This window comes from Diorhabda carinulata, chromosome 1 (assembly GCF_026250575.1).
Source record: "Diorhabda carinulata isolate Delta chromosome 1, icDioCari1.1, whole genome shotgun sequence".
Taxonomy (NCBI): Eukaryota; Metazoa; Arthropoda; class Insecta; order Coleoptera; family Chrysomelidae; genus Diorhabda; species Diorhabda carinulata.
The window spans coordinates 23,106,264-23,132,997 of NC_079460.1; the positions used below are offsets into that span (position 1 = coordinate 23,106,264).

Sequence of the window (26,734 nt, forward strand, 5' to 3'; positions counted from 1 at the left end):
AGGCACGATATCGGACCTCAAAACGGCTCTTTTTGAAGAATGGAATAGATCGAATCAAGATACTTATTTGATCCATGAAAAAGCGATTGGAAGCTGTTATTAGGGCTAGGAGACGGAAAAGTAAATATCGATAGGTTAATTCCAAATAAATTATTAATTTGATTTTTATTTTTTTTACTCTTAATTATAAGCCTTTTTCATTGTTTGCTTTGAGATATTAAAATCAGAAAAATATTCGAAGTTACAACTTTTTTGCTAGAGACTTTTGACCTCGAGCGTGCGACTTCAATCGCTTGCTATGCTTTATTCATTAATTTCTATGATTTGAGTTTTGGATAACGAAGCTAGAATTTAAGAAAATATCAATATGATATTAGAATCGAAAAATTGGAGATCTAATGCTGCTAAATATTGAAAAGATTCTAAAATGTGACCTACTTTGAATATAAACATCCATTTCAATAAAATAAATGTATAAAATGCTATTACCAGTTATTCTAACCCAAACGCCAATCACATAAAATGGCGTCACACCTAATTAAGTATCAGTCACATACAGTGATTGATTCCTACATGATTTATAAATTGATTTCTGTTTATTTTTGGTTTTGTGATTGAAATAACAAATCAACGATTGAAAAAGGTTATTTGAATGCAAGTAGTTATCATTTCCCCAGAGTTATTAGTATTGAGACAATTATGTAATTATTAATACGTTTTTACCTACAAGGTGTGATAAAAAATACGTTGAATAAATGCTTACATCAATTAGTATTACACAGCATCTGTTTCAACTGGCATAAATCATATCCAAAAATGGTGATAAGCTTGAAGTCGTTCTTGAAACTAGATCCACATTAGTGGGTCGTATTTGCAATGCCTGAAGTGGAAATATGTGAAAAATCAAAAAATGCACCTGCTCCATGGCCGCCGTTTTTTTTATTTATGGTCGAACAGGTTGCTTGGAAGTTTGTAATCCACGATTTAATTGAATTCACACTAGGATATGAATTAATTATGTATAATTAGTGATATGATCAAATAGACGGCAAATAATGAAATAAGAATCATTGTTTTTATACATAAAAACGCGCTTTGTTCTCCCGTGGGGTGAGTTATTTTACAAATAACAAAGAATCGCACGAGAACCCTTTCCCGCGCGGTTTCTACGCTAGACCAGTCCAAAAATATTTATATAGTAACTTTGATGACTGTATAAAAGTTAATAATTGAAAGATTGTCTTCATGCAGATCTGAATTTAACGTTGCAATTATTACTCGAGGCGATTGGGCTATGGCTATGATGCTCAAACAAAAATTCGCAGTTCTTGATGGAAAATCAACGGCTCATCTCGTCCTAATACTTCCATCGAAGTCGAACATCAAAGCAACCTATTTTGAGCCGTCTAAATGATCCTTAAACCTGATACGTGATTCGTACTATCTAACCAAATAATTACTTTACTAATAACACCCTTCCTACCTACCTAATCTAACGACCCCTTTTTTCAAAGGTGCAATTAATTAAACCCAGGCCATCGTCTGCAAGCATTCTGATACTCTGAACGTAAGAGTTCTACTGTCAAAATTTTGGACGACCGATCTTAACGATACTCTGGTCAGAATACGGAGGAGAATACCCAACTATCTCCTTAAAAGGCTCTTGTCTTGCGAGCAGTCAGGTACTGCCAATACAAGTACCAACTTAGCCCCAGCAACATCGAAAATGTCGATATTGACGTAGCATCCATTCTGAAACGCCTGAATGACCTACAAACCCGATAGCACCATTAAAAAAAAACAGTTCTTTTGACAAAAACGCCCTTCTTACGCCTTGAATCACTTTTCTCAAAGCCCAAGAGGAAACTATCCTACCCCTCCATCGGGTGCTACCGTGGGCCTTCGAAGATCTTAAAAACTTCCTTTAGTAGAAACTTGAAATAACTGAAATATAATTTTTTTAGTGTGTCCAAAAATTTCGAAAATGTGAAATAATTAAAAAAAAGTGGACTTTAGGTATACACACACATTCAAAACACTAGTTTCAGTACTTTCCCATACGCATATCGATTCAGTTCGTCGTGAAGGACCCTGTATAGTTGGAAAAAATAACTGTGTTTAAAATGGTGAATATTTCTCCGGATGACAATTTCACGGCTCTGATTCTACCGGAAACATACCTCTACCATTCTGTTTTAGGTTATAATAATGAGATTTAGTTTTGTAGAATAAATTTGCCATGTCTATCGTGATTCTGAGAATTAGAAGTCAACCAACCGCAAGATTTTCGGTATATTGGTTGTAAATTTGTTATATATCGAGTGGTTTTTCAAAGAATAGATGTGATAAGAATAAATTTCATCTAAATTTACTACGCGGAAGACTACAGAGATGTCCCTAATTTTTTTTCAAAGCAGAACCATTTGAATTTGTGATTTGGTAGGCCAAGAGCCGGGTTTTTTTTTGTAAAAAATGTACGGGAATAGGTATTTTTGAATATTTTCAGGGGTGTCCCCTGAATGTAAATCCAAGTGGCCGTCTTGTGGGGGCAAGTTAAATTAAATATCTCGCTGTTGATAATAATATTTGCCATCTTTTTTATTTGAAACTTTTTTTTTGTATAATGCATAGGTTTCCAATGAAATTTATAGAAAATTTTATGTTTTACAATTCAGTAACACCATTTTTAATTTATCATTGAGCATTAACTAAATATTTAGGAAAATTATATTGAAAAAAGTTTGGAGCTCTATAATTAAAAACCTAAGCGTTATACAAAAAAAAGTTTCAAATAAAAAAGATTGCAAATATTATTATCTACAATAATGATCTTAACAATTTTTGTCGTACGATGCGGGGTTCGCGAGATATTTAATAAAACATGTTTTTCAAGATGGCGGCTGAAGTGACGTCCACTTGGATTTACGTTCAGGGGACACCCCTGAAAATATTAAAAAAAATACCTGTACGTTTTTTTCAGAACCCAATTTTTGGTTGGCGCTCTTGGACTATGGTGCAAGGCAACGGGCAAGAAATTACATGCAATTTCATGCATGTTCAAAATATTGCAAATTAGTAAAAGTAAACAAATTCTTAACCTCAATTTTTGTTCGATATTTTGTAGACGGGTTGAAAATGAAAATAGCAAAACTAAGTAACGAAATGAAAAAGTGGTTAGTGTATCGCTATCAATAATTATATCTGGTGCTGTTTTTTTTTGGAGCCTGATGGACAGGTTGGTTGGCAAGAAATATTGCATCTTGCATTGCATGTTGTCTCTAATCCAAAACTGGTACATTCATTCTAAATATTATTACAAAATATTGGAATCTTATAACTATAAGCTGTATAGAACAATAGACAAAGGTTTGGACTGGTCTAAAGCCCTGTTCATTAAATCGCATAGCCGTACCGTAAGATCTATAAGCACCTATTCGCCAATAAAGTTTAGAAAATTTGTTTTATTTCAATTCCAAGAATCTCTTCCCGTGAAATTTCCACGAAAATACGATTTTAGGTTTTTCCACGTAGTAAGGATGTCCAAGTTGGGTATTCTTATCAGTTCAGTTTAGTTGCAACTTACAAGATGCAGTGTGCAATCTATTGGGAATTTTGGTGTGAAAATTGAAATTTGGAACGTCTTTCAACAGTTAATGGACACAGATTAATATTTAATTGTTCGAAATCGTTCAAAAGCAAACATTTATGTAAAAGTGTTAATTACATAGTGGAATTAGTTAGTAAAGAGAAATGGGGCGTAATCACGTAAACCCAAAAGAATTTCCGACAGTAAACGAAGCTCTTGCCACGGTTCGAGATGATGAGGATTATCCTGAAATGAGTCTAAGCACATTTTGGAAACTTTATTTAATTATCTATTATTTAATTATCTAAAATAAATGAGAAAACCAAGACGAAATAAATTTTATTTAGGTGGAACATGGATCAACGAGGGACATATGCCAAATATTTCAAATAATTTGTCTACTGGCTTGAATCCACAAACAGTAAATGGTTGTAAATTGATAATACGATGTAATGCTCTCAAGTTTTATAGTTTTCTACAGAGAATATGGATAAGTTAATACATTCCGTAGATCTTTTTTTGCTACGACGATGGTCCTAGAAGTACCTGACCCAACATAGAAAACATCAAATTTTTGAAAAATTTATGAAACATATATTTATTTTTCGACGTAATCTTCTTTTAACTCCATACACAAGCTTCTCAAAATAGCCATTAACTACCGACAATATCTTTTTATTGTTGCAAAAACCACCGAGCCATTTTTTCAAGTCTGGGAAAAAAATAATCCGAGAGGGATGAAGCTGGCTGATAGGGTGCATCAGATAGCAATTGAAAGTTTAATTCAATAATATTGGCCGTTGTAATAACGGATGTGTGAGCTGGTGCATTGTCTTAATGTAACAACACTTCCTTCTTAACCAAATGTGGTCGTTTTTGCTTGGTTTCTTCCCTCAAACGATGCAATAAGTTCGCATGATACTCGACTTTTTCAAAATAGTCAATAAATTCTCCCAGGCTCATCCAAAAAAAAAGACGGCATGACCTTGCCTGCAGATGGAACGGTCTTTGCTTTGTTCGGAGTCAGTTCTCTTTTTCCATTCCATTCTTTTGATTTTGGTATGAAGGGATGAACCTACGTTTGATCCATGGTTATGGAACGGCGCTTTATTTCTGTGAACCATTTCCAAACACTCGATAGAAAAATCTTCACGTCGTTGTTTATGTTCAATTGTTAGCAAATGCGGCACTCATCTTTCTCATGTCCAAATTTTCAGTTAATATGGGATGTACCGCACTTTTTGAAATGTCTACTATGTCTGTTAGCTCGCGTACTTTCAATCGACAATCATCTAGTAACGCTTAGTGGATTTTCTTCAACATTTCTTGGAGTCATCAACTCATTTGGTCGACCACTGCGATGCTCATCTTCGAAGGACGTAAGGTCTCGTTTAAACTCTTCCACACAATATTTTTCTGTTGATAACGAAGCAGTCTCACCCAGATTAGAATCTAGCTCAGCTTTAATATTGGTTGGACTATTGCCATAAGTTTTGTAACACATAACAATGACCAATTTTTTAAATGTTTTTACTAACAAACTAACTTTTTGTTAATGTTTATAAATTCATTGAAGATTTTTACACTATCTACTTCTTGAGTTTTCTCTATTGTTCTGTAGCCGATTTGTCATAAGGGCTTCAGGTATTATTTATCGCGAATGTTAGTAATATTCAATGAAATTAGTAAAACAGCTTTCTATTGAAATAATAAATAACATACCTTGAACTATTTAAATATGTTTCTAACCACATCTGCATGTATCAAATCGATATTTCAGATGCAAAAATTTGCACACATCTACCCACAACCATATAAAGTATTCATAAATCATTTATTACTATGTAGGTTTTTCAATTGTGTAACTTGTTTCATGAAAATTCTATTCAGTTCATCTGCAATACGCATTTTTAAACTTTTCAGTGTTTCAAGATCGATCAAAGGATAACGCAATCCTTGAAAACCTTACAAAGGATCAACACATCGTAAAATAAGTACATACGAGTAATTCCATATAGAATCGTCTGAAAATAAAAATATTTTAGATTTTGATGCAACTGTGAAAAACTCTCCATTCATTTAAATAAAGATTTTTAGAAATCGATATTTTCAAGCTTCTTCAACTTTTGCTGTAAAATTTTTCTAATGGAAGATATCTATACGATAAAGAAGGAATTCACCAGTGGGAAAATGTAAATGAAGATAATTAGTTCGGATGATGAATTTGAATAATAGCAGTGTGCTTAAAATTAGTGTTTTTCAGTTATTTTTCTTGAATTTCAGTCGACTATAGCATCTTAACTGTTAAGAATTAAAAACTCATGCTCCGCGAGAATTAAGTATACATATTGTAAGATTTTCGTTTTTCTTCACTCTTTATATTCGTGGGGTGAATTAATAAACATAATTACACACTAAACAATACACTTATAATAATTTACTTATAAATATCACTTAAATAACTATTTATTTAAAACTAACTAACTGCGTTTACACAAATCATTTATGTACTTAAATAAAATTCTACGAAGTTCTAGAACAAAAAGAAAAATAATGAAATAAATAAATAGTTTTTACTAGAAATTATTCAGAAGAAATACTGTAAATGAACTGCTTGATACTAAAAAAATTATATACAAATAAACATCAAACGAGTTACGCCATTTATAAAAAATGTGAAAGACGTTACCGAAAAGCGCCGCCGAGACTGGATGTTTAAATCTGGAGCCATTCCTGCACTTTCCGATCATATAGAAATAACAGGGCACTGTCTTTACCACGTACTGATGATGGGGTGGATTGCCGCAAATTAATATGTGAACCCCGTATCCTGGAATATCACCTCTAACATGTCCCTAACGACTCGCCAATCCAACTGGTTACTCTCTATCTTTCTTCACGTTGGCTTCTAGCACAAGGTCGTAGAGGCTTTGAAGCTATTCCCACACATCGCGGTAGGTGGATGGATCTTACCAGGTAAAAGATGTACCGCGAATCGTGTTTGATTTTCAGTGTTTTGCCGTGGACTGGGATCTGCTCTTCAAGTTTCTCTTATTGGCCAAACTTCTTCCGGAAGACGGTGATTAATCCTCGTGCGTTCTTGATACGAGCAGGGATGTTGCAGACCAGCGAATAATTTTCCGTTGTAGTTCTGCAGTAACTCCGTATCTAGCTTTGCTGGTACCTCCGTACATACTCATAAATTCTTCGAAGGCACTAAAGATGAAAATAACAAAACAAGTGCTATAGTCTTTTAAATTTGTAGGTAAGAACAGTAGATTCTGTGAGTATCAGAGTTTCATTTCGCAGTCAATACGTTCGTTTCATAACCTGAAAATTCATTTTCAGCCCACTGTTATTATTCAGTGAGGGATCGTCCGAACCAATTATCTTCATTTATACTTAAACATCGGAGGAACATTAATCAACAACTTAAGATTCACCGATGATACTGGCTGAGAGCGAAGAAGATCTTCAAATCCTATTAGAGAGAAACTATTGAGAATTTGAAAATGTAGAACTAAATATAAATATTGAAAAAACTAGATTCATGGTTATAGATAAAAACCAAAATATTAATATCAACTCTATTCTCACACTGAATGGAAAACAAATAAAATGGGTGCAAGTGCATAAGTAACTTGGTTCAGTCATGGATGGATTCAGACGAAGAAATCAAGATCAGAATTAAAATGTAAACGCCGATAAAGAAACGGTTAGAAAAATTCTACACATGACAAAAGTCTGTGCGAAGTTGGTGTCAAAAAATCTTGCGTCAACAGGTCTTAGATTTCCTTGTTTCCCTGCTTTGAAAGGGATTCGATTTGAGTTGATGGAAGCAGTAAAGCAAAAAACGACAGAGCTCCTAAAGGCTCTCGCCAAAAAAGACTCCCAGCACTACTTGGATCAATGAAAAAACGTATGGGAAGGTGTGTGGCAAGAGGAGGGGAGTATATTGAAGGGGAGCATTCGAATGCAGAATAATGTTTATAATAAAACCCCTTTTTCTTAACCAGTCTAGTTATTTAATAGCCGTAGATATCTTCTAATAGAAAAATTTTACAGCAAAAGTTGATAGAGCATGAAAATATCGATTTTTAAAAGTCTTTAAATAGAAGGAAACAAGCACTTGTAAAAATCAAGCTCGTGCGACAGGGATACGTATGCGTCTTCTACTCTTCAATATATATTGAGAAGTCTTTGCCAGAGTGTTAGATGAAGCAAGAGAAGGTGTTAAAATCAATGGAAACATTCGTAATAATATAAGGTACGCTGATGACACGGTCTTAATTACCGACGTGAACAGGATCTCCAAGCACTCTTAGATCGCATAAAAATTTTAGAAGAAGATTATGGTCTTAACATCAACATCAAAAAGACCAAAACCATGATTATCTCCAAAACATCCAACCATCCTCCCATGTCTACCAACGAAAATGTCGAGAATTTTAAATATCTGGGTTATTGGATAAGATATAGACCCAGATATAGTAATAAGCCCACGAATCGAGCAAGCAAGAAATGTCTTTCTAAAAATGTGACAATTGTTTATATCCCGAGCATTTGACCTTAACATCCGGTACCGGATGGTGTATACAGCACCTTATTATACGGAACGGAGGCTTTGACCTTTAAGGTGAACTCACTAAGACAGTTTCGAAATGTGGATCTTTCGTAGGATGCTCAGAATTCCCTGGCCCGCTCATATCGGTAACGCAAAGAATAGGCACCGACAAGGAACTTATAGAATTAATAAAAAATCGAAAAAACTCGTATTTGGGACACATATATAGAAATGACAAATACAGAATTTTGGAACTTCTGATCGAAGGGAAAACGTGGTCCTGGCAGACGATAGGCTTCATGGCTGAAGAATATTCGCGAGTGGACCGGTTCAGACTCTCAGGCGCAGATCAGAAGGGCCAGAGACAGAAATGATGGGGTTATCGCCAACCTTCACTAGAAGAGGGCACTCAAAGAAGAAGAAGGGACCATAGAGAAGAGTTTCTCAAAGTTACAACAAAATCTAAAGAGTCGGCTTTGCTACTTAAACGATTTTAGATGGAATGACTCATACATTAGAAGGTGAAAATTCAAATTAAACGAAATTGAGATAATTTCTTCTGGTCAGTAAAACTGTTTGAATATCAGAGTCTTCGGTTAGAGGAAAGTCTGTTAAAGAAGTTTATGGTGGGCTATAATAATGATTAAAAAACATTATAGAGCCTGAAATACTACGTATATTTCGGAAATTGGTTCTAAATCCTCTTTTATAAGATATTGTCGAGATGTGTTGTTATTAGAGATTTATTGTTTATCATTATCGTGATAAGATAACCGTTTTATCATCCAGTGCAATACTACTTATAATATAAAATCCTTATTTATAAATATATATAAAAATATATGTGTATGGTGTATATGGCTGTTTTATTCTGTTATATGTTCACGTTTTGTGGATCGCAAGAGTTAAGTGACAATCTTTTATATTTAGTGTTTGTTATACAACACATACTGTCCTCTTCTAATATCAAAAAAACTCACTCTGATGACGGCGTTATTGACATTTTCGATATCTGAAGATGTACTCCAAGGTAACGAAGCCTCCTTGGTGTTACCACATTTTGGACTATTGATTCAAGGAACTTTCTGTACGTCATAAACTGTTTTAATGATGTCCCATACTATCGCAAAATGTCTCCTTCCATTTAACCTTTATTTAAACTCTCTCGCAATAAGTGTTACCTTGGAGCACACCATTTTTATCGTAAATAACGCTGCAACGGCGGCGTCGTAGAATGAGGCTGTCCATAGACCCTACAATAACATTTACAATATATTTTATTGTACAATAAGATTAAAAGGCTCTTAGAATCCAAACGATCAATTAAATTGCACAATAAGCGAACTGTTGCTCAATGTTTTGGTGTTTAGTCGAAGAATCGTGTTGATGCCGTGTACATTGTGCGTAAAGCAACATGTTCGGACAAGATTAAGCTGGTGCTTTAGTTGTGTTGCTTGTGGCTAAACGTAAATGTAAAAGAACACGTCGGGATGATATCTGAGGAAGCAGACTTCAAAAATTTTGTACGACTGAACTTTTCATAACCAATACCACGTAGGTTGGTATATGTCGTCTGTACTAGATCCGGAATTCATCTACTGGAGATGTTTCTTAAGCTCTTTCCGGTAGTTAGTTCTCAAAGTATTGAATCGCTTGCCAGTGGAAACATCTCTTTATATTTAGACAACTTTTTTTATCATGGTCATGATATTCCTTACTCTTGACATTCCACAAAGATGGCAATTCTCTGTACAATTGGATACATTAGACGATAAAGTCTTTTTTTCTTAACTTTTTCATTCCCTTTTTTCGCCATTATGCACGCTTGCGTGTACTCCTCGTCAAGACTAAACACAGACTAAAAAATATTGCGGAGTACTGACCCTACACAATAAAATGGAAAAATATGGTACAATAAAAATTAAACTCCCTCAAACTTTCGTGCAATCTTCAATATTAACCCTAAACGGTCAATAATATTGCGCAATTCGTGATATTGCGTAATAAAATTGATTGTCTAGGGGCCGCATAAAAATTAAAAGAAATTCGAATGTCGTATATAAAGTACCATTTAATCTTGTATATTTTATTCTGCTCTTTTTTAAAATTCTCAAATATCTCCTCTAATGATAGACCTGAAATACTGAAAATAATTTCCACGTGTTTTTCGGGGCCACTTTTGTTATAATTTTATTTCCCTGTAGCTCTAATTTAATCCATTCCTGAGTTTTGGTCGCCGGCCGTTCTCAGTTGCCCACGGTACATAATTTAACCAAGTTGCGAAATATTTTTTGTAATTAAAAAAAACAAGGTTATAAATTTACGGGTTCGTTTGTGTTGTAATAGCTTTAAGTACACGTGCCATTATGCCGTCTCTAATACAATTATTCATGTAATTACCAAAAACATTGCTAGTCACGGGTGAGAAATTTTTGAAATTATTCAAATGTGGCAACGTAGGCCAGGTGATGTTATTGAAATAACTGTTTTTCTACAATCTATTGGGTGTTCAAATAACAGAGTTGTGGCATAAACTCGGAGGTATAGATTTCATCCATGTCTTCCTAAGTGACGTATACTAAATTTCAATTCGTATTGGTTGAAATTATTGGATTTTTCAATTGAAAAAAATTGACGTCTCTCCTAATACTAATTCACCTTAGCATTCATAATCTTACTTACTTTCTTTTAAAATGACATCATCTCATCATATTTTATGTAAAATCATAAATGATCAGTTGAGGTTTTAATAAGTCCAAATATTTTTTTAATAATAAATTAAACTGCAATGACCTCGGCTATAAAACCTCAATTACACACTATGTAATTACTCAATATCAACAACAGATGATGCAGTTGAAGGCGGACTCATTGAGCAAACTAAAAATTATAGGTACACGAATAAATTGAAAATTGGAGGGAGAATGTTTTTCCCAATCGTTGTTTAAAAGTTTTAGGGCAGTATTTTGGACAATACAAAATGACCTGATAGCTAACCCACATTCACAAATCACTCTAAAAAAAGTTATACCTTGAGTATTTTTGTACGAAATAACATTTTTGTATAAGTATTATGAATATACGAGGGTTACTCAAATTTTGAGATAGCAAAATAAAAACAAAATTTATAATTGGATGTGGGTATCAACTTTAATACAAATATAGGAAAAATGTTAGTTAATTTCCGCGCTAGTCTGACAAAAAAATGTCTGTTTAATTGTGGCCTGTAAAAATTCTTGGTTTAAACTGGGGTTTAGTTTTACCTCCAGTTTTACCCTATAATAATAACTCTATTTGACCTGTAGAAGTTTTCGAATAGAAATTTGTATTTAGTCATTTATAGTTGTCAGCAGGTCAAACAAAATGAAATTGTAGAAATTTTTATATCAAAATTCTGCTTCAACTTCAGCTCTAGAAATATATTTAAACCTCAACATATTACAGTATTATAATGTTTACGTTTTGAAATCGTTGCCAAAAAATTGTTTCTATTAACTTTCTACGATACTACATAAATCAGAGGAATAGTTTTTGACTAATAGACAGCTTGTATGTTTAAACATTTTTATCTGTGCTTGACAGTTCGACTAAGAATAATTTTATTGTTTCAAAATTGAAAAATTATGTATAAGTTTCATAATCTAATCATAAAAAAAGAGAGAAAAAAGTTATTAAAATCCAATACAGCGTTGTTCAAATTTTTCAATTTGCTTTCTTAGATATTCTACACTGTGACGGGTTTCATTCAAGATTAAGATTAAAATTTCAAATTATTTTCTTGTCGCATCTATTTTTTTAAAGAATTTTTAAACAAACTCGATATACGAGGTGTGGATATTAAGTAACGATACTAGCACTACTACAGAAAAAGTACGCATGTGCCAAAGATTAGCTTGTGTCAACTGTCTAGTCTGAAGCCTACTCTTTCGAATGTGATGTCAACTATGTCTGTAGACAAACCAGTGTAGCCATTCCCTTCGTTTGTATAGGGGCTGTTTTTTTTTGTTTTAAGCAAAGATTTATGTGAAATTTCATATAAAACTGCAACTGACACCTGCCCGAGAAGATGTTGAAGATGATTCACGTCAAAAACAGAAGAAAATAAAACAAAAAGTCGGTAATCTGATTGGATCAGTCCGTGTAATAGGCCAATCGGCTTGTTACGTTTTTCTTTAAACATTTTGAATTTCAATATTTCAAATTTCAAATAGAATAACATTTAGAATATTATTATATAGATAACTTGTAGCTTTGATTGACAAAAGCATCTTCTCGTAAACATCTATGATTTTACTTTTACTGCTTCTCTTTTCTATTCTTCCATTTAGTCAATCAATAATTTCTTGTTGCTAATCACCACAATCTTGTTGGTTTGGCTTCTTTTCTTCGTAAACTGGTAAGTATACAAAAAAAATTAATAGGATAGAAGATGTAACACGCTATTCGGCTTGTCATGTTTTTCTTCCATCATTTTGTTCACATATTGTGGCACAGTAGTCACTTTGGATTTACTTATTTCAACTTTCGAGTTTTTGAAGAAATTAATTTGTTATCTATCTCCTACTCTAATCAAGAAATTAACTAAAACCTCGGAATGTATTCTAAATCGTCCTCTATCTATTTTATCTATTTACACTTCAAGCAAAAGTAAATTTTAATAAATCTGTGGTGATTTTATCCTTCATTTTCGCAGTTCTACAGTTGCCAGGTTGGGAGTTTCCACATCAACCACCAGACTACAAACTCAACCTCAACTCTAACATCTGGGAATCCAGTTGAAAGCTGCAACCATCCCGGATTTCCATAAATAATTTTCACCCCATCTGAGTACCTGTTTTTGTATACTTTAACTTTACACTTTATTTATGTTAATAAATATTTTTTTTCAAAGTTATTTAACTCGCGTAACCAATAGATCTAAGTTTGATTCCTATTCCCAGTCGTCTGAATTATTTTTACGTTACCTTAAATTAGCCACTAAGTAGATCTTCGCTTTTCTTTATTTTCCATTTCCCCATTTCAAAATGGTGATATCGAAATTTATTTAATTGATCTCGTTTATTTAACTCTGAAACTGCGCGTTTACGTAACCATTAGCTCTATCTCTCTTACTCTTATATAAATGATTAAAAATTATTTTATGATTTTATAGGATTATTGCATTGTCGTTTGTCTATGACAAGTGCGGAAAGTTATTATTAAATATGATCATTCAAAATAGGTCAAAATCGAGACCAAAATCTCAGTTACTAATATACAGGTGGAACTAATAACAGCGTGTTTCAAAATTTTTATTTGTGATTCTTATAGTCTGTATTTCACGTTTTAGTTGACTATTATCGAAAATGAATGTGAATAACCTTCTATGGAAATGCAACGCTTTTAATTATGTGTTTAGAATATCATCAATGCTAGCAAAAATAAAATTTGCATAAGCAAACAACAAACAGCAAAGTTTGTGCTAACTACTGCTAGCCATATGTCTTTCGTAATAATTGTTATAATATAATTAGGAAGTGAGTATACAGTTTCGAATTCGGTAATATTTTTAACCGTTGTTTATAAATGGATTTCTAGGTCACTATTAATATCAAAATTATTAACGGGAGAAATATTCTGAAAATGCTAATAGCTACTCATCCGATTTAATTTTGCTGTTTCATTTCCTTAATAAATAATGAGTATTATCATCGATTGAAATGAACGTACCGGGTGCCCCAATAAAAGTTTCTATAGAATAAGTTTGGGGGTGACTTGGGCAAATAATAATTAGCTTTCAGTGACTAACTACCCTGTGATTAGAAGATACGACGACGATTTTATTAATTTTGATGTTTTCTTATCTTTTTGTTTCCATGATGTTTTCTTCTTTAGTTGAATTTATTTCATAAAAAATATTCCCTCTCTGGCTTATCTCGACTACGACGTGTTTTGAACCAATGGACGAGTCTGTCGCTACAGACGAAACAAAAATAATTTCTGATATTTTCATAGTTTTTGTTTATAACCTGAACAAATAAACCTGGAACTTAATTTGTAAAAGTTTATTGACATTAAGTAAAATTGGAATTATAGTACTAAACTTTTCAGTTTTATTATTTAGAAAGTACTCTTTTGAAGAACGACCGTTATAATTTATTAATATTGGCTTAGGTGTGGTATCCTGTCTGTTGTATTACCTGGGGTTAACGAAATTTAATTTTTAACACATAAAATTTCTGTTTTTAATCTGTATAAAACTTTATGACATCGTAAATAAGTAAATTGAGACTTGACACTTACATTCGCAAAAATTTTTATGCGCTGGTCATTGATAAGTCTCAGTAAGCTTTACACAAGTTTAAACTTGCTACTTCAATCCATTTCATCCTAGTAGAACTTCAACGACCAGTTAGTCAAGTTTTTGAAAAATGTCTCAATGTTTCAAGCTTTTAGAACATTTTTAACTAAAAAAAGGGAAACACGTTGTTTACGGTGACTTGTGTTTCAAAAATTAAAAATTGATTGTTTAGCTAGAGAGAGAATCATTAGAAAATGACCCACGTGAGGTCTTAAGATGGCGACTACTCCACGAAACACTAAATTAGTGCTCTAGGTGATCTGGTGATGAAATTATGTTCTTTCACTAGGATCCGATATCCAAAAGAGATTCCAAAAAAAGCGAAGGTCACGAAAAACGCCAAAAAAGTTATGCCTACAATATTTTGGTACTGCGAGTGTATCATTTTCATTGACTTTGAGAAATCAAATACAAATATTACAAAAATTTTCGTGGGAAACTTTTATACCCTCTCTCCACAGACTGTAATTTGGTTTCGCAGTAAACGTGTTTCACCCACGTCTCATCACACCATATCTGTTGTAGGCGGTCAAAAACGCTCATTTTTACAGTGGTGATACCCATTATTTAAATTTGTGGTACCCCAATTCATGTGTGTGATTTTAAATGGGCATCCTAGAAATACCCATATTGTAATGGGTGAACGCCGACTGAGAAACCGCCAAAAGATACCCGATCAACGCGGAAAAGTGTCTTAGTTTCTGAGTAGTCCTCGTATAAAGAAGAAGCAAATGGTAAATATTTCGAAAAGCAATTTAGAATTTGTTCATTTCTGTTTCAATTTTTGTGAAAACTTAGAAAGCAATCTCGTAATGTAATCAATTTTCTCATCAGTGATTACTTATCAATCTGATTATTGCCAAAGCGTGTTTTTAAATTTTTTTCAACTATAATTTATTATTTAATTGAAAACATGCAGTGTCGTCAGCGTGTTATACCGTGTACTTATACCTTAAGGATGGCGATTAATACAGAATTTTTTACAATTGAACAAATATCGCAGTTGATAATATAGGAAAATATATATTTTTTTAGTTCCAGACTATTTCGTTACTTTTTTTCACTAAGTTATCGTTCTTCGTTGTATCTCATCTCTATTCTTTCAACTAAGTACCCAGAGTAACGCTTGTGTCAGAGGGTGGCATCACGACGAATCCATTTTAAGAGGAGTCATAATAAAATTGTTTGAAAGACGTAAGCAACGATGTTTAAGGGGGTGGATGTAATTTGGGCGCTAAAGGATTAATGTACTTTTTACAACATGTAAACTAGGCGCCAAAACCGAAGGGTCATTTTAATCCTATGTGTATTTTGGGCGCTAACCGACTGAAGTACATGATTTATGAAATACAGTTATTTATTAAATCACCGACATTTATAATAAGATATATTTTTGTATTTTTAGATTTTCCGATAAGAGAAATGACCTATTATCACTTAAGGTCTGAAAAAATTTACCGTTAGAGGGGGCTACTTTGCACTTTTTTAAATGAAAAATCTGCCCTTAATAAAGTTTCCTCACAACATTTTTGTAACACTCTACAGAATAAAGTAAATTTTATATTTCTTTACATTTTTAATTAGTACTTAAGTACATATTATATATAAAATAAGAGATTTACATAACCTAACCTAACCTAACCTAACCTACTTAAAAATCTATCAACTTTCCCTCTATTGGGTTATTTTATGACTCGACCTACCTGCACTTCTTAACCTACAAAACTGTTTTATTTTAAATTTTACCCCAGAACAACAAGAACTAAATGAAAACCCTACATTAATGTTGATGTTTCGTACCAACCATCCCTGGTAATTTTTTTAATAACATTTTTTGTTAACAATATTTTTACTTTCATTTAAGTAGCAATTATATTTTAGCAAAACTTGTTTTAACCAGTCTATAATTTATGTAAGATATATTAAAATGCGCCAAAGAAAGTAACACGTTTTTTGTTTCAATGAAATCTCGACTCTGGTTGAGTCACTTCATCTTCCCACTTATCATGAAACCCAGTTAGCAGATTTTTAATACTTAACCACCTATTCATGCAATTTTGCGTTTATAACAATACATCTGCCAGCAAAAAATATGAGTTAGTAGTGGAAAAATTGATATTTTAGTTGTGATTGGTTAGAATTTCACGAAAATAAGGTGGTTCTCATGTGTACAAGAATTCGAAAGGTTGGTGGTGGTGCTACATACATATTTGTGTGATAATTTTCAAGGTTGTTGGTAGATTCATCATATATGGCAGACAATTCAGGTTTTAATCATTTTTTACTATCGAAAAACAATTTGTTATATGCTTTATGTACTCCTATACTTTAATTATTTTTTAAAATATGTACTGCTAACATTTTAATGATATTCATTATTTGGACAACAACTTTTACCGATTTATCGTTTCAAATTTGTGCTTGAAGAAAAATCTGTGATAATGTCCGATAGTGAAAGTGATATCGAGAAATTAACTCCATCAAATAGTATACCACACGTCACAAGAGCCGCAAATAATTTATTGCTAGAAAAATTTTATGGTTTGGAAAGACAAAAATAAGTCAGAAAACGTGGTTTATTTTTGTTTATTTTTATGAGTTTATCTAAAAACTTGGAACCCTTAAGTCTGAGGAGACTTTAATCAATTTTGAAATCTACAATGTCAAACAAAAAGTGAACATATCCTAAATTACATGTCTAACTTATCTGAAATATATGTTCGTAAAAAAAACGTTTTCTACAATTTAAATAATTTAGTTTATTGGAAAAGCTTCTGATGGTTTTCTATTAAAAACTATAAAATTTGGTTATTTGCTGTAAGATAGACAACCAACAACACGTCCACTTCGTTTTTTTTTTAATTCGCGTTTGACAGAAATAAACTTTACCTTAGACTGTCGAACGAACGGGAGCACTTCCAAATCGGAATCAGTTAGTAGATTCCGTAGCCCAATTAAAACGTGATTATCCCGCCATTCCTGATGGGAACCAATTAAAATTTGTTACCCATATATCAAGTTATTATACTCCCTTAACGTATAGTCTCGGATTACCTCGGATTTTTGACTTATATTAATGTGATTTAAGTTATTTCACTCGTGAAGTATTAATTTTAACCGGATTTCTATGGTTTCGAGTTATTTAAAACGAAAGGACTCCTAGTGATTAACGAAGCTGTGTTGAAGAGTCTTGGAGAACTGTATAAAATCTGTAGTGATAAATTTCTATTCGTTATTGGTTTTTTTAATATTCAAAGTTAATTTTAGCTCATTATTCATTAATACCTCATTTAAAAAATATTTTGAGGTAACTTGTACAGTCTTAACTTCTTCTCATAGAAGCTCTCTTACTTGGAGATCCTTATCACCGGATCGTACAGCTCCAGATGTTAAATATTTATATTTCACAGTTAGTAAATATTAATTTAATGTAAATATAAAGAATAATGAATAATGGAATATATTTTTGATAATGAGGGAACTTTTAAAAAGCATGGCTGCAGAAATTGGACTTGCCAATAAAAATGATTTTGAATCAACACTCTTGTGAGAATAATGAGAACCACAGAGATGAAAATACTACGAACCATCAAGGGAGTCACCTTCAGGGACTAAATAAGGATTGATGACATAAGAGAAGAACTGGGCGTACAGGATGTAGTGAGACGGGTCACGGCACGAAAAAGATTCTGGAGGAATCACGTAGAAAGAATGCCAGAAGACAGATGGGCTAAAACTCAGAGACCGAACACACGCAGACCTGTAGGCAGACCACCAGAGAGGTGGAAAACATTATGAAATCTGCAAGAAGGATATGAATCTTCGTCCAAAATTTTTTTTATAATTATAAATTACGGAAAATGTACCAAACAAAACGTAGGAATAAATAAATTTGAAAAAAAAGCAAAAAGAAATTGCTGCTTACTTAAAACCCAACCAATTCCCAATTTAAACACCGAACGCTGCGGTGGATGGAAATCCACGACAGTTGCCGTAAGCTACATTGACCAATACTTCCAAAATAAAATCAAATTTTGAATTGGATTGAGTACAGTTAAATAAATAATGTAATAAACATTACCCCATCAACATCGACAATATCATCCACCAATAACGTGACAAATTTGGCCAAACTTCCGCAAGTGTTTTTAATATCTGAATAATTCAAATGATTTATATAAATCAAAATAATTTAAAAAAAAATTACATAAATAATTCTCTAATTATAACTCACAATTTCATTATAAGTTGAATAAAGTTTAGATACCAAGAGATTGTTTTTCATTATTATGATTGGTCGTAGAAAAAATAGTGTTCTCAACTCGCATTTAATAGCTTTTAAGACACTCGTATTAATTAGGTTCGTGTCGTAATGCCTATCTTAAATGCTTATAGCATAATATACAAATTTTTTTTATATTTGAAAAATGATAAAATTTTTAATTAAAAAAATTATGAACAAAAAAATATTTTCAAATCTGGCCGCGTATTTGCGAAATTTTATTGTCCATCTAAATCTAAATAACATTTGTCCGAGTTCTGAATAGATTTTTTTTTATTTGTAGACCTTGGATTACGATCGAGATGGGTTGATTAAAATGAAAAAGGCCATAAAGGCCATACACACTTCAGGAAATTGTAAGTAGCTGTGTATTATTGATTATATAATTCCCAGACACATAATTATAAAGAAACGCGGCAAGGTTTTTAAAAGGTTTCTTTTTTTATTGCTTTTTCGAGAAAAATGATTTCGAGGTCGTTATGTGATTTTACGACAGCTTGTATTGTGTCAAATTTCTCAGCATGCTCTACCAAGGACGTAGACCGTGTATTTTGCAATTTGTTCAATTATTTTTCAAGAAAAAAATAAACATTCAACGTGATACAAACAGTGAAAAGTTGTTTACAGAAAATTTTTAGATCTTTAGAATACGTAACCCCTGTATATATATTTGAAAATACGATACATTATATATGCTTATATGCAGAATTATTTTAACTTTCCAGATTTGTACATGACTATTTATAAATCATGATTTTTTGATTTGTTAATTATTTAATTTCGTTTATTATTTTTTTAATTGCAAGGGGAAAACACAAAATGCCCTCACATCCAAAATTGATGAAAATACTTAAAACTGAAGTATTTACTTGTAGCCTCTAGTGAACTAGAGTCTAATTTTACAATACCTTATTAATTTAGTAGCTTAGAAAGCTTTCTGGAAAATTTTCTGTTTAAAAATTTTCCGGAAAACCCACATTTCTATCGGTGACATATCTTTGCAGTTCATTGGATAAACTATCAACTTGTGGCGTGACGTAAATATTAATTTGAAACACTCATGATTAGTTGACATATTTACACTATGACTTTCTACAATTTATTCTATATACAGGGTCACCCAAATAAGCCACAGAGAATGGCGTATAGGCGAGCCCAAAATATGACGATTTCAGGCTATTTAAGTTTACACCAAGTTGCATCCCTTATGATTTATAGGGCCTCCAAGTAGAGCCCAAATTTGTGAAAAAAAATTAACATTTGAAAATTTTTTTAATAATTTGAAAAAAAATTTTCATTTAGCGAACAAATGGATATGTTTTTATGAAGAAGAAAACTGCAGAAAAGGCTTGGTAGAATATCTGAAGAAGTTTTCTAATCGCATGATACCTTACAGAGAAAAATTTTCCAATTTTGTATTTTAACTTATCAATTTTCAAATCAACTGACTGATAAACAAAACTTCTGTGAAATTTTAGGTTAAATCATCCCTAATTAACCCCCAGAATCATTCGATCGCTACTTTCTATTATTTAATAACCTTAACAGTCTTATACAGAGCACCAAATATTTTATTTTCAAATTAAAGGGTTGCAAGTAAATCAATTTTTTTCGACATTTTGGACTATCCTTTGAGGAAATTTGGTATAGAGGTAAATTTCCCCCAACATGTTTTGAGCTCCCGGTTCTTACGCAGGACACCCTGTATTATACTTTTTTGTTTTGTATGAACTACTTTTTCAGTTTTTTTACAATTTTGTATTAACAGCTCTCATAAACCGGGCGCTCTTGGTGTATGAAGAATCGTTTTGTTTTGAAGACGATCCTGTTCTTTCCTTCAATAAACCGAAACATCGTGATTAACTACTTCGAACTTCCGTTAATGTAATTGAGATAACAATTAAATTTTTTTTCAAGTTTAATATCGTGAAAGAATGTTTAGACGCCACCATTAATTGGTATAGTTTCGCTCAATATAAATCCATAATTAAACGGTAATTTCATTTCTCGTTTTTATATCAAATTTCATTGTATTAAAAAAATTGAATGTACCAAAAGAAGCGTGAGAAAATTTTTTTTATATTGTTCATTCTATAGAAATAAGTTGTTCTCTACATCTAAGGAATGTTAAGAAATACTTGAATTTCGTCGCCAACAGAATGAATCCGAATTTCTAGCACATCGAAATGTCCGATTCCCTTGAAATTTTACACATTTACGAGGATTGCTATTTAAGTTTTGAGTTGTATTGTTTTTCAAAATATTCTTCATTAAGATCAATATACCTTTGCATGCGTTTGAACTAATTTTCGAAGCATTTTTTTTCCATTCCCATTGAGGTATCTCCAAAACATGTTATTTGAACTTTTTCAAGTGTCGAGATATATTCAGTTATTCCGAAAAAACAATAGACAACCATTTGCTTCCAAGTGCTTCGTGTGCGAACAACTTTTGTTGGACAATCGATTCTTCTTCAGTTTCGGGTTCATATGTAGAGATTTGTGGAATGTCACGATCCTATAGACGTCTTCCGAAGCACCGCCATTGAATTTTTTCTTCGCACCAATCGACACGAACTTTTTTTGAACGATTATCAAAATATGCGGTATCCAACGAGAACAAATTATTTTGACACCCAATTGTCCATGCAATATTGAATTTATTTGAGTAGAACTAATGCCCAAATATGCCTAAATCTCATCGATGCTTGCTGGCACAACAGCCGGTTTTGGACGACCTTCAAAAAATTCATCTTGTAGCAAAATGCGACCGCGATTCAATTCGATAGTTCGACATGGTGCTCCATCATCAAAAGTCGATCTGCGCACTGCTGTTGGTTTAATCCACGTTGAAAGTTTCGAAAGCTCTCGAAAGAGAAAACGTTTTAAGTACGTTCACCTTTAAAACTGTCAAACTTCATGATGGTAATGTCAGAAATGGCCATGGAGGGTAGAGGTAAGGAGAATCGTCTTGTATGGGGGATTAGTTGAAAAAGTGTAAACAGCAAATTATAATATGAAGACTCGCCAAAATATTGCTAGTGTAACAAGTGGAAGTGATATGAATTTAGCAGTTATATATTTTATGTACAATTTTTGGAATGAATTTGTGTATTAATATTTTCTCTGAAATAAACTCGTGGTCAAAAATAACGCATCACCCCGATTTATGAAAATATTTTATTGTTTAATAAATTCAAATTAATATTCCTATTATTTAACTTCTTTTCAATAATTTTGACGCAATAATAAGAAATGTGTAGTAATTTTGAGTGATTATTAATGAGTAAAAAAATAAAAATAAAAACCAAATTTTCTTAAAAATAAAACTTGCATTCCAAACAATAATGTTCCTTTTTTTAAACGCTAGTAGCGTGTATTTTCGCTTCTGGATGTAATTCTCCTGGGCACGCTTTCAATTAGGTGCTGTATCACTTCTTAAGGTATGTTCTCCAATTCCTTTAATGGCGCTTGCTCAAGCTCATTTAAATTTTGAGGAGGTGGATTTCGACGATGAATGCGGCGCTCTAAAATTTCCCACACATGCTCGATAGGATTCATATCTGGACTTCTTGGTGGCCAGTCCAGAGTATGAATTCCTACTTCGTTAAGGTAATTCAGAACATCTGCCGCAACGTGTGGTCCACCATTATCATGCATTAAACGAAAATCATCACCAATATATGGCCTAAATGGAACGACGTGATTTTCAAGAATGTCAGTTATGTATCTCGCTGTGTTAAGGGCGGGTTTAGGAAGAGAGACTAATGCTGTTTAGGAATCAGAACAAATTCCTCCCCAAAACATGATAGAACCTCCTTGGAACGGCTCCCTGGGAATGGTACAAGACTGTCCAAATCTTTCTCCTCGCCGTTTTCGAATTTGATTATGTCCATCTGGACCTCTTAGACTGATTCTTGTTTCATTAGTAAATAAAACTTGGCACCAATTTTCTAAATTCCAATCTAAATGGTGTCTTGCAAATCTTAGTCTAGAAACACGATGCTATCTGGTTAGCAAAAGTGCCTGGAGAGCTCTTCTGCTGTGTAGAAAGTGTCGTCTTATTGATCTATCAGAGATATTTACATTTCGGACTTCTCGTAAAAGGCTATTGAGCTCGACCCTTGTCATTGACCGATTTCTTAATGAATTTAATTGCAAAAAACGGTCATCTCGAGGAGTTAAAACTGAAGGATGTCCTTGTCCACGCCTTCTAGAATGTGAACCGGTCTCACGAAATCTTTGCATCAATCTGCCAACGGTTGTGTGGTGTACGCCAAACAGATTTGCCACTTCACGATAACTTTATCCCTGTCCAACTAACTCGGCTATTCTTTCAGCTTCGCGTTCATTTAACTGCCAATATTTTTTGTTTAACTAGTCTCGACTTTAACACACCTTGATTGACTTAAATTACTGCTGTCCACAAGTTGATAAAACAATAGAATGGAAGAAACATTAAAATAAGCATTAAATTAAAATTTTAAAAAACTACAAAAATAGTTATTTGCTGATAAAAAATCTTTCTACTAACATTTAAGATACTTTAACTTTTTGTGATAGAAAAAAAAAAGAAAACCAAAAGATTAACATTTTAGATTTTGATATTGAAATAAAGGGTGGTGCGTTATTTATGGCCACGAGTGTAATTATGACTTTCAGAAAAGAATTCTAATAGTAGTGTGTGGCGCTATTTTTAAAATTCTTCCACTTGCTACTATGGCGTCACCAGTTTAAATTTCTTGCACTTTGTGATAGGTTAGGTTAGGTTATTGCAAATTTTGTATTTTGTATAATATTAGTACCGCTTCTCTGGTCCGGCCAAGAAAGAATGTTCAACATGAAAAACAATCGAAAATAACGATGACGATAAAGGGTAGGTAATTTGATATGATTAACTCGATGCGCCTACATTTTAATTCACAACAAAAATTATTGAATTTATTAGTTAGGTGACAAAACCAAGCATGATAAATTTCAAAAACTATAAATATTTGTTATGCTCATCATGTATTTACGTTAGGAAGTATTTTTAGTAGTGATATACTGACGTGTTACATTAAGTTTTTGTAATGCATATACGAGGTGTGCTTGACATAATAGATTATGTATTTCTTTTATTTAGATAATTGCATATATTTTTACATCCGGTTCTGACATTATTCAAGTATTCTGAACAGGATATATTTGCTATTCAAAAATCGTCGTCTCTGTTAAATTAATGCTGAATTTTTGTTTCGGTAACTTCAGTTCTGTTGAATTAATCATCATAATTTGAATACCAAACCAATGGATTCTTATCTGTTTTGCGATAGTTTCATTTTAAACTGAAAATCCCCCCTAAAAGTGAGAGTTGCGCTGCTGGACACATTAACAAATTGCAATTGCTTGTTACGTGAGGAAAAATATAAACAACAACATTGAGTTTTCAAGGATGGTTTATGAATGTATTTAAATGAAAATATTCGGCTTGACGTAAATCATTAAGAAATAACTAGAAGAGCTCGTATATAATATCGATAATATAAACTATTTGTAATATTCTAAACTATTATTTTTGGCCTATCGCCACTGAAGTAAATGGTTGTTAAACTTCATTGTATTGTTAATTTATTTTCATCGCAAATACTTTATTTTGCTTAAAAATTTTTCATGTTTATTCAAATTGGAAAAATGTTTTTCACGTTTCGACTCAACCCAGACCCTTATCAAAATGTTATTTGTCATTGACAACTCTCATACTTGAGTTTTCAGATGTGGCAACACTGATACAAATATCTGAAATCTGATGTTACCATCATAAAGTTTGACATTTTTTATGGTGAACGTATTCAAAACGTGTTGTCATACGAGTGCTATTTGAGTTGTTTACAGATACTTGAAACATTCATCTTGGTAAAAAAAATGAAAGTAAGTCGCTTGCGATGATTTTCGATGACTTTCTACATGGATTAAACCAACAGCAGTGTGCAGATCAACTTCGCTACAGGCTGAATTTCGTGAGGATCGTTCAAAATCGGTTGTCAAATAGATTTATTCGCGTTGGATACCGCATAATTTGTCAATCGCTCAAAAACGCGAATCTAAATAATAATCGACTGTATGGGTCTTTCAAGACGAGTCAAATCTATCAAAAGTTATTGGCGCACGAAATACTTTGAATCTAATAGTCGCCTATTTTTTCGAAATAACTGGACATATCGCCGTCGTTCCATTAGAGCAACGTAGAACAGAATTCTGAATGGCACATGGCACATCAATATTTTAAAACGATGGTTAAGGCAAAACAAAATGTTTCCAGACCAACACAGGACTAAAACAGGGAGATCCTTTATTCACTACGCTGTTCAACAGAATGGATTCTACGTGAAATCGGTTTGATTAGAACAAGGACACTAAAACCAAGAACAACGCCGCTACTGGTATACGCAGACGATGTAGTAATCCTTTCAACATCGGAAAAAGAGCTTAAGGAAACCTTCAGAGCCTTTATGGAAATGGCAGAGATAGGGAATCTACAAGTTAATGAAGATGATAAATCGAAGTTCATGATAATGATAACACTTCAAAGAAATAGAGCAATGAGAAGTTGGTCAATACAACTGAATAAAGAAAAGGAAATGAGCTTAGAGAAAGTTTAAAGTTAGGTATATCTTGGGGTGGTTATTAAGGACGACGTTGACGAAATCTAGAAGCAAGGATGACGAAGGGAAGTAAATAATTGGAAGCACTAAATGCTCCAGAAAAGCGAAGCTACATCTATACAAAACAATGATAAGACCAATTGTGATCTACGGAGGCGAATCGTGGATTCTTAATACAGCAGAAGAAGAGAAGTTAGATATATGGGAAAGAAAAATACTCAAGAGAATAAAAGGAGATAAAAAGGAGGAAAATATGACAGAGAAAAACAAATAATGAAATGAGGAATCTATTTGGAGTAGAAGAACTAAACAAAATAATGAGATCAAAAGATGGCTGGGTCAAATACAGAGAATGCCAGATTTTAGAGCAACAAAAAATTGATGGACATAGAACAAGGAGGAACACGAAAGAAAGGAAGATCAAGGAAAAGATGATACACAGAGGTAATAGAAGACCTAAGAAAAAGAGAGGAATTCAGGACTGGAGAACGAAGGCAAAAAATAGGAAAGAGTGGAAGGGAATCACTTCCATGTAGGAGAAAAAGCTACACAAAGAAATTTCCTAAAGATTTTTATACCAAAAATTATGGTATTGTGATAGTGATACCAATAATTACTGTTTTTTTAGTATTTCATTTTATGTGTAAAAAATAAGAAATTTTTAGGTTAATTCGAGGTTAATATAAATTAAATTAAGTGAGGTTAAGTTGTTCTAAAAAGTAAGAAATTTTTTACTTTCGGGTGGCGATAAAGCTTGAGTTTTCACTATATTTCGTTAAATTAGGCCCAAAATTTTCAAAATTTCGATTATAAGTAGGTACAGTAAATAAAATGTTTTGCAGGTCACGTGGATAACGAATCTTATTTAGTGAAAGCCTTGGAAAAAATTGGACAAAACGCCACTTTGAAAGAGCACGAAGAAATAATAGGGAACGCTTTCCTGAAATTCGCCGTAGTGACACAAGAACTTTCAGCTTTGATGAAGACCCTCATGCAAAATTTAAACAACATCGTTATGTTTCCTTTAGACAGTCTACTAAAAGGCGATCTGAGGGGAGTAAAAGGAGACTTGAAAAGACCTTTTGATAAAGCTTGGAAAGATTATGAAAATAAATATGCGAAACTTGAAAAGGAAAAGAAACAGCAAGCCAAAGATGCAGGGCTAATTAGATCAGAAGTTACGGCTCCGGAAATAGCCGACGAAATGGAAAAGGAAAGGCGTTTATTTCAATTACAAATGTGCGAAGTAAGTTAGACGTTAAATATACCAATTATTAGTATTATCAAAAGAAAACGATAAAGTGCTTAAGTGTTTTTTT

General features: G+C 32.7%; 1 protein-coding gene across 13 annotated transcripts in view; it reads left to right on the top strand.

Moving 5' to 3' along the window:
* Window positions 1-26,734, top strand: part of LOC130892797 (arfGAP with SH3 domain, ANK repeat and PH domain-containing protein) — a 51,894-nt gene that overhangs the window by 3,344 nt on the left and 21,816 nt on the right. For all 13 annotated transcript variants that reach the window (XM_057798769.1, XM_057799003.1, XM_057798710.1 and 10 more), the window contains exons 2-3: window positions 19,056-19,128; window positions 26,258-26,661. In XM_057798769.1, coding sequence (XP_057654752.1) covers window positions 19,056-19,128; window positions 26,258-26,661 — 477 coding nt within the window. The remainder of the gene's footprint in view (window positions 1-19,055; window positions 19,129-26,257; window positions 26,662-26,734) is intronic.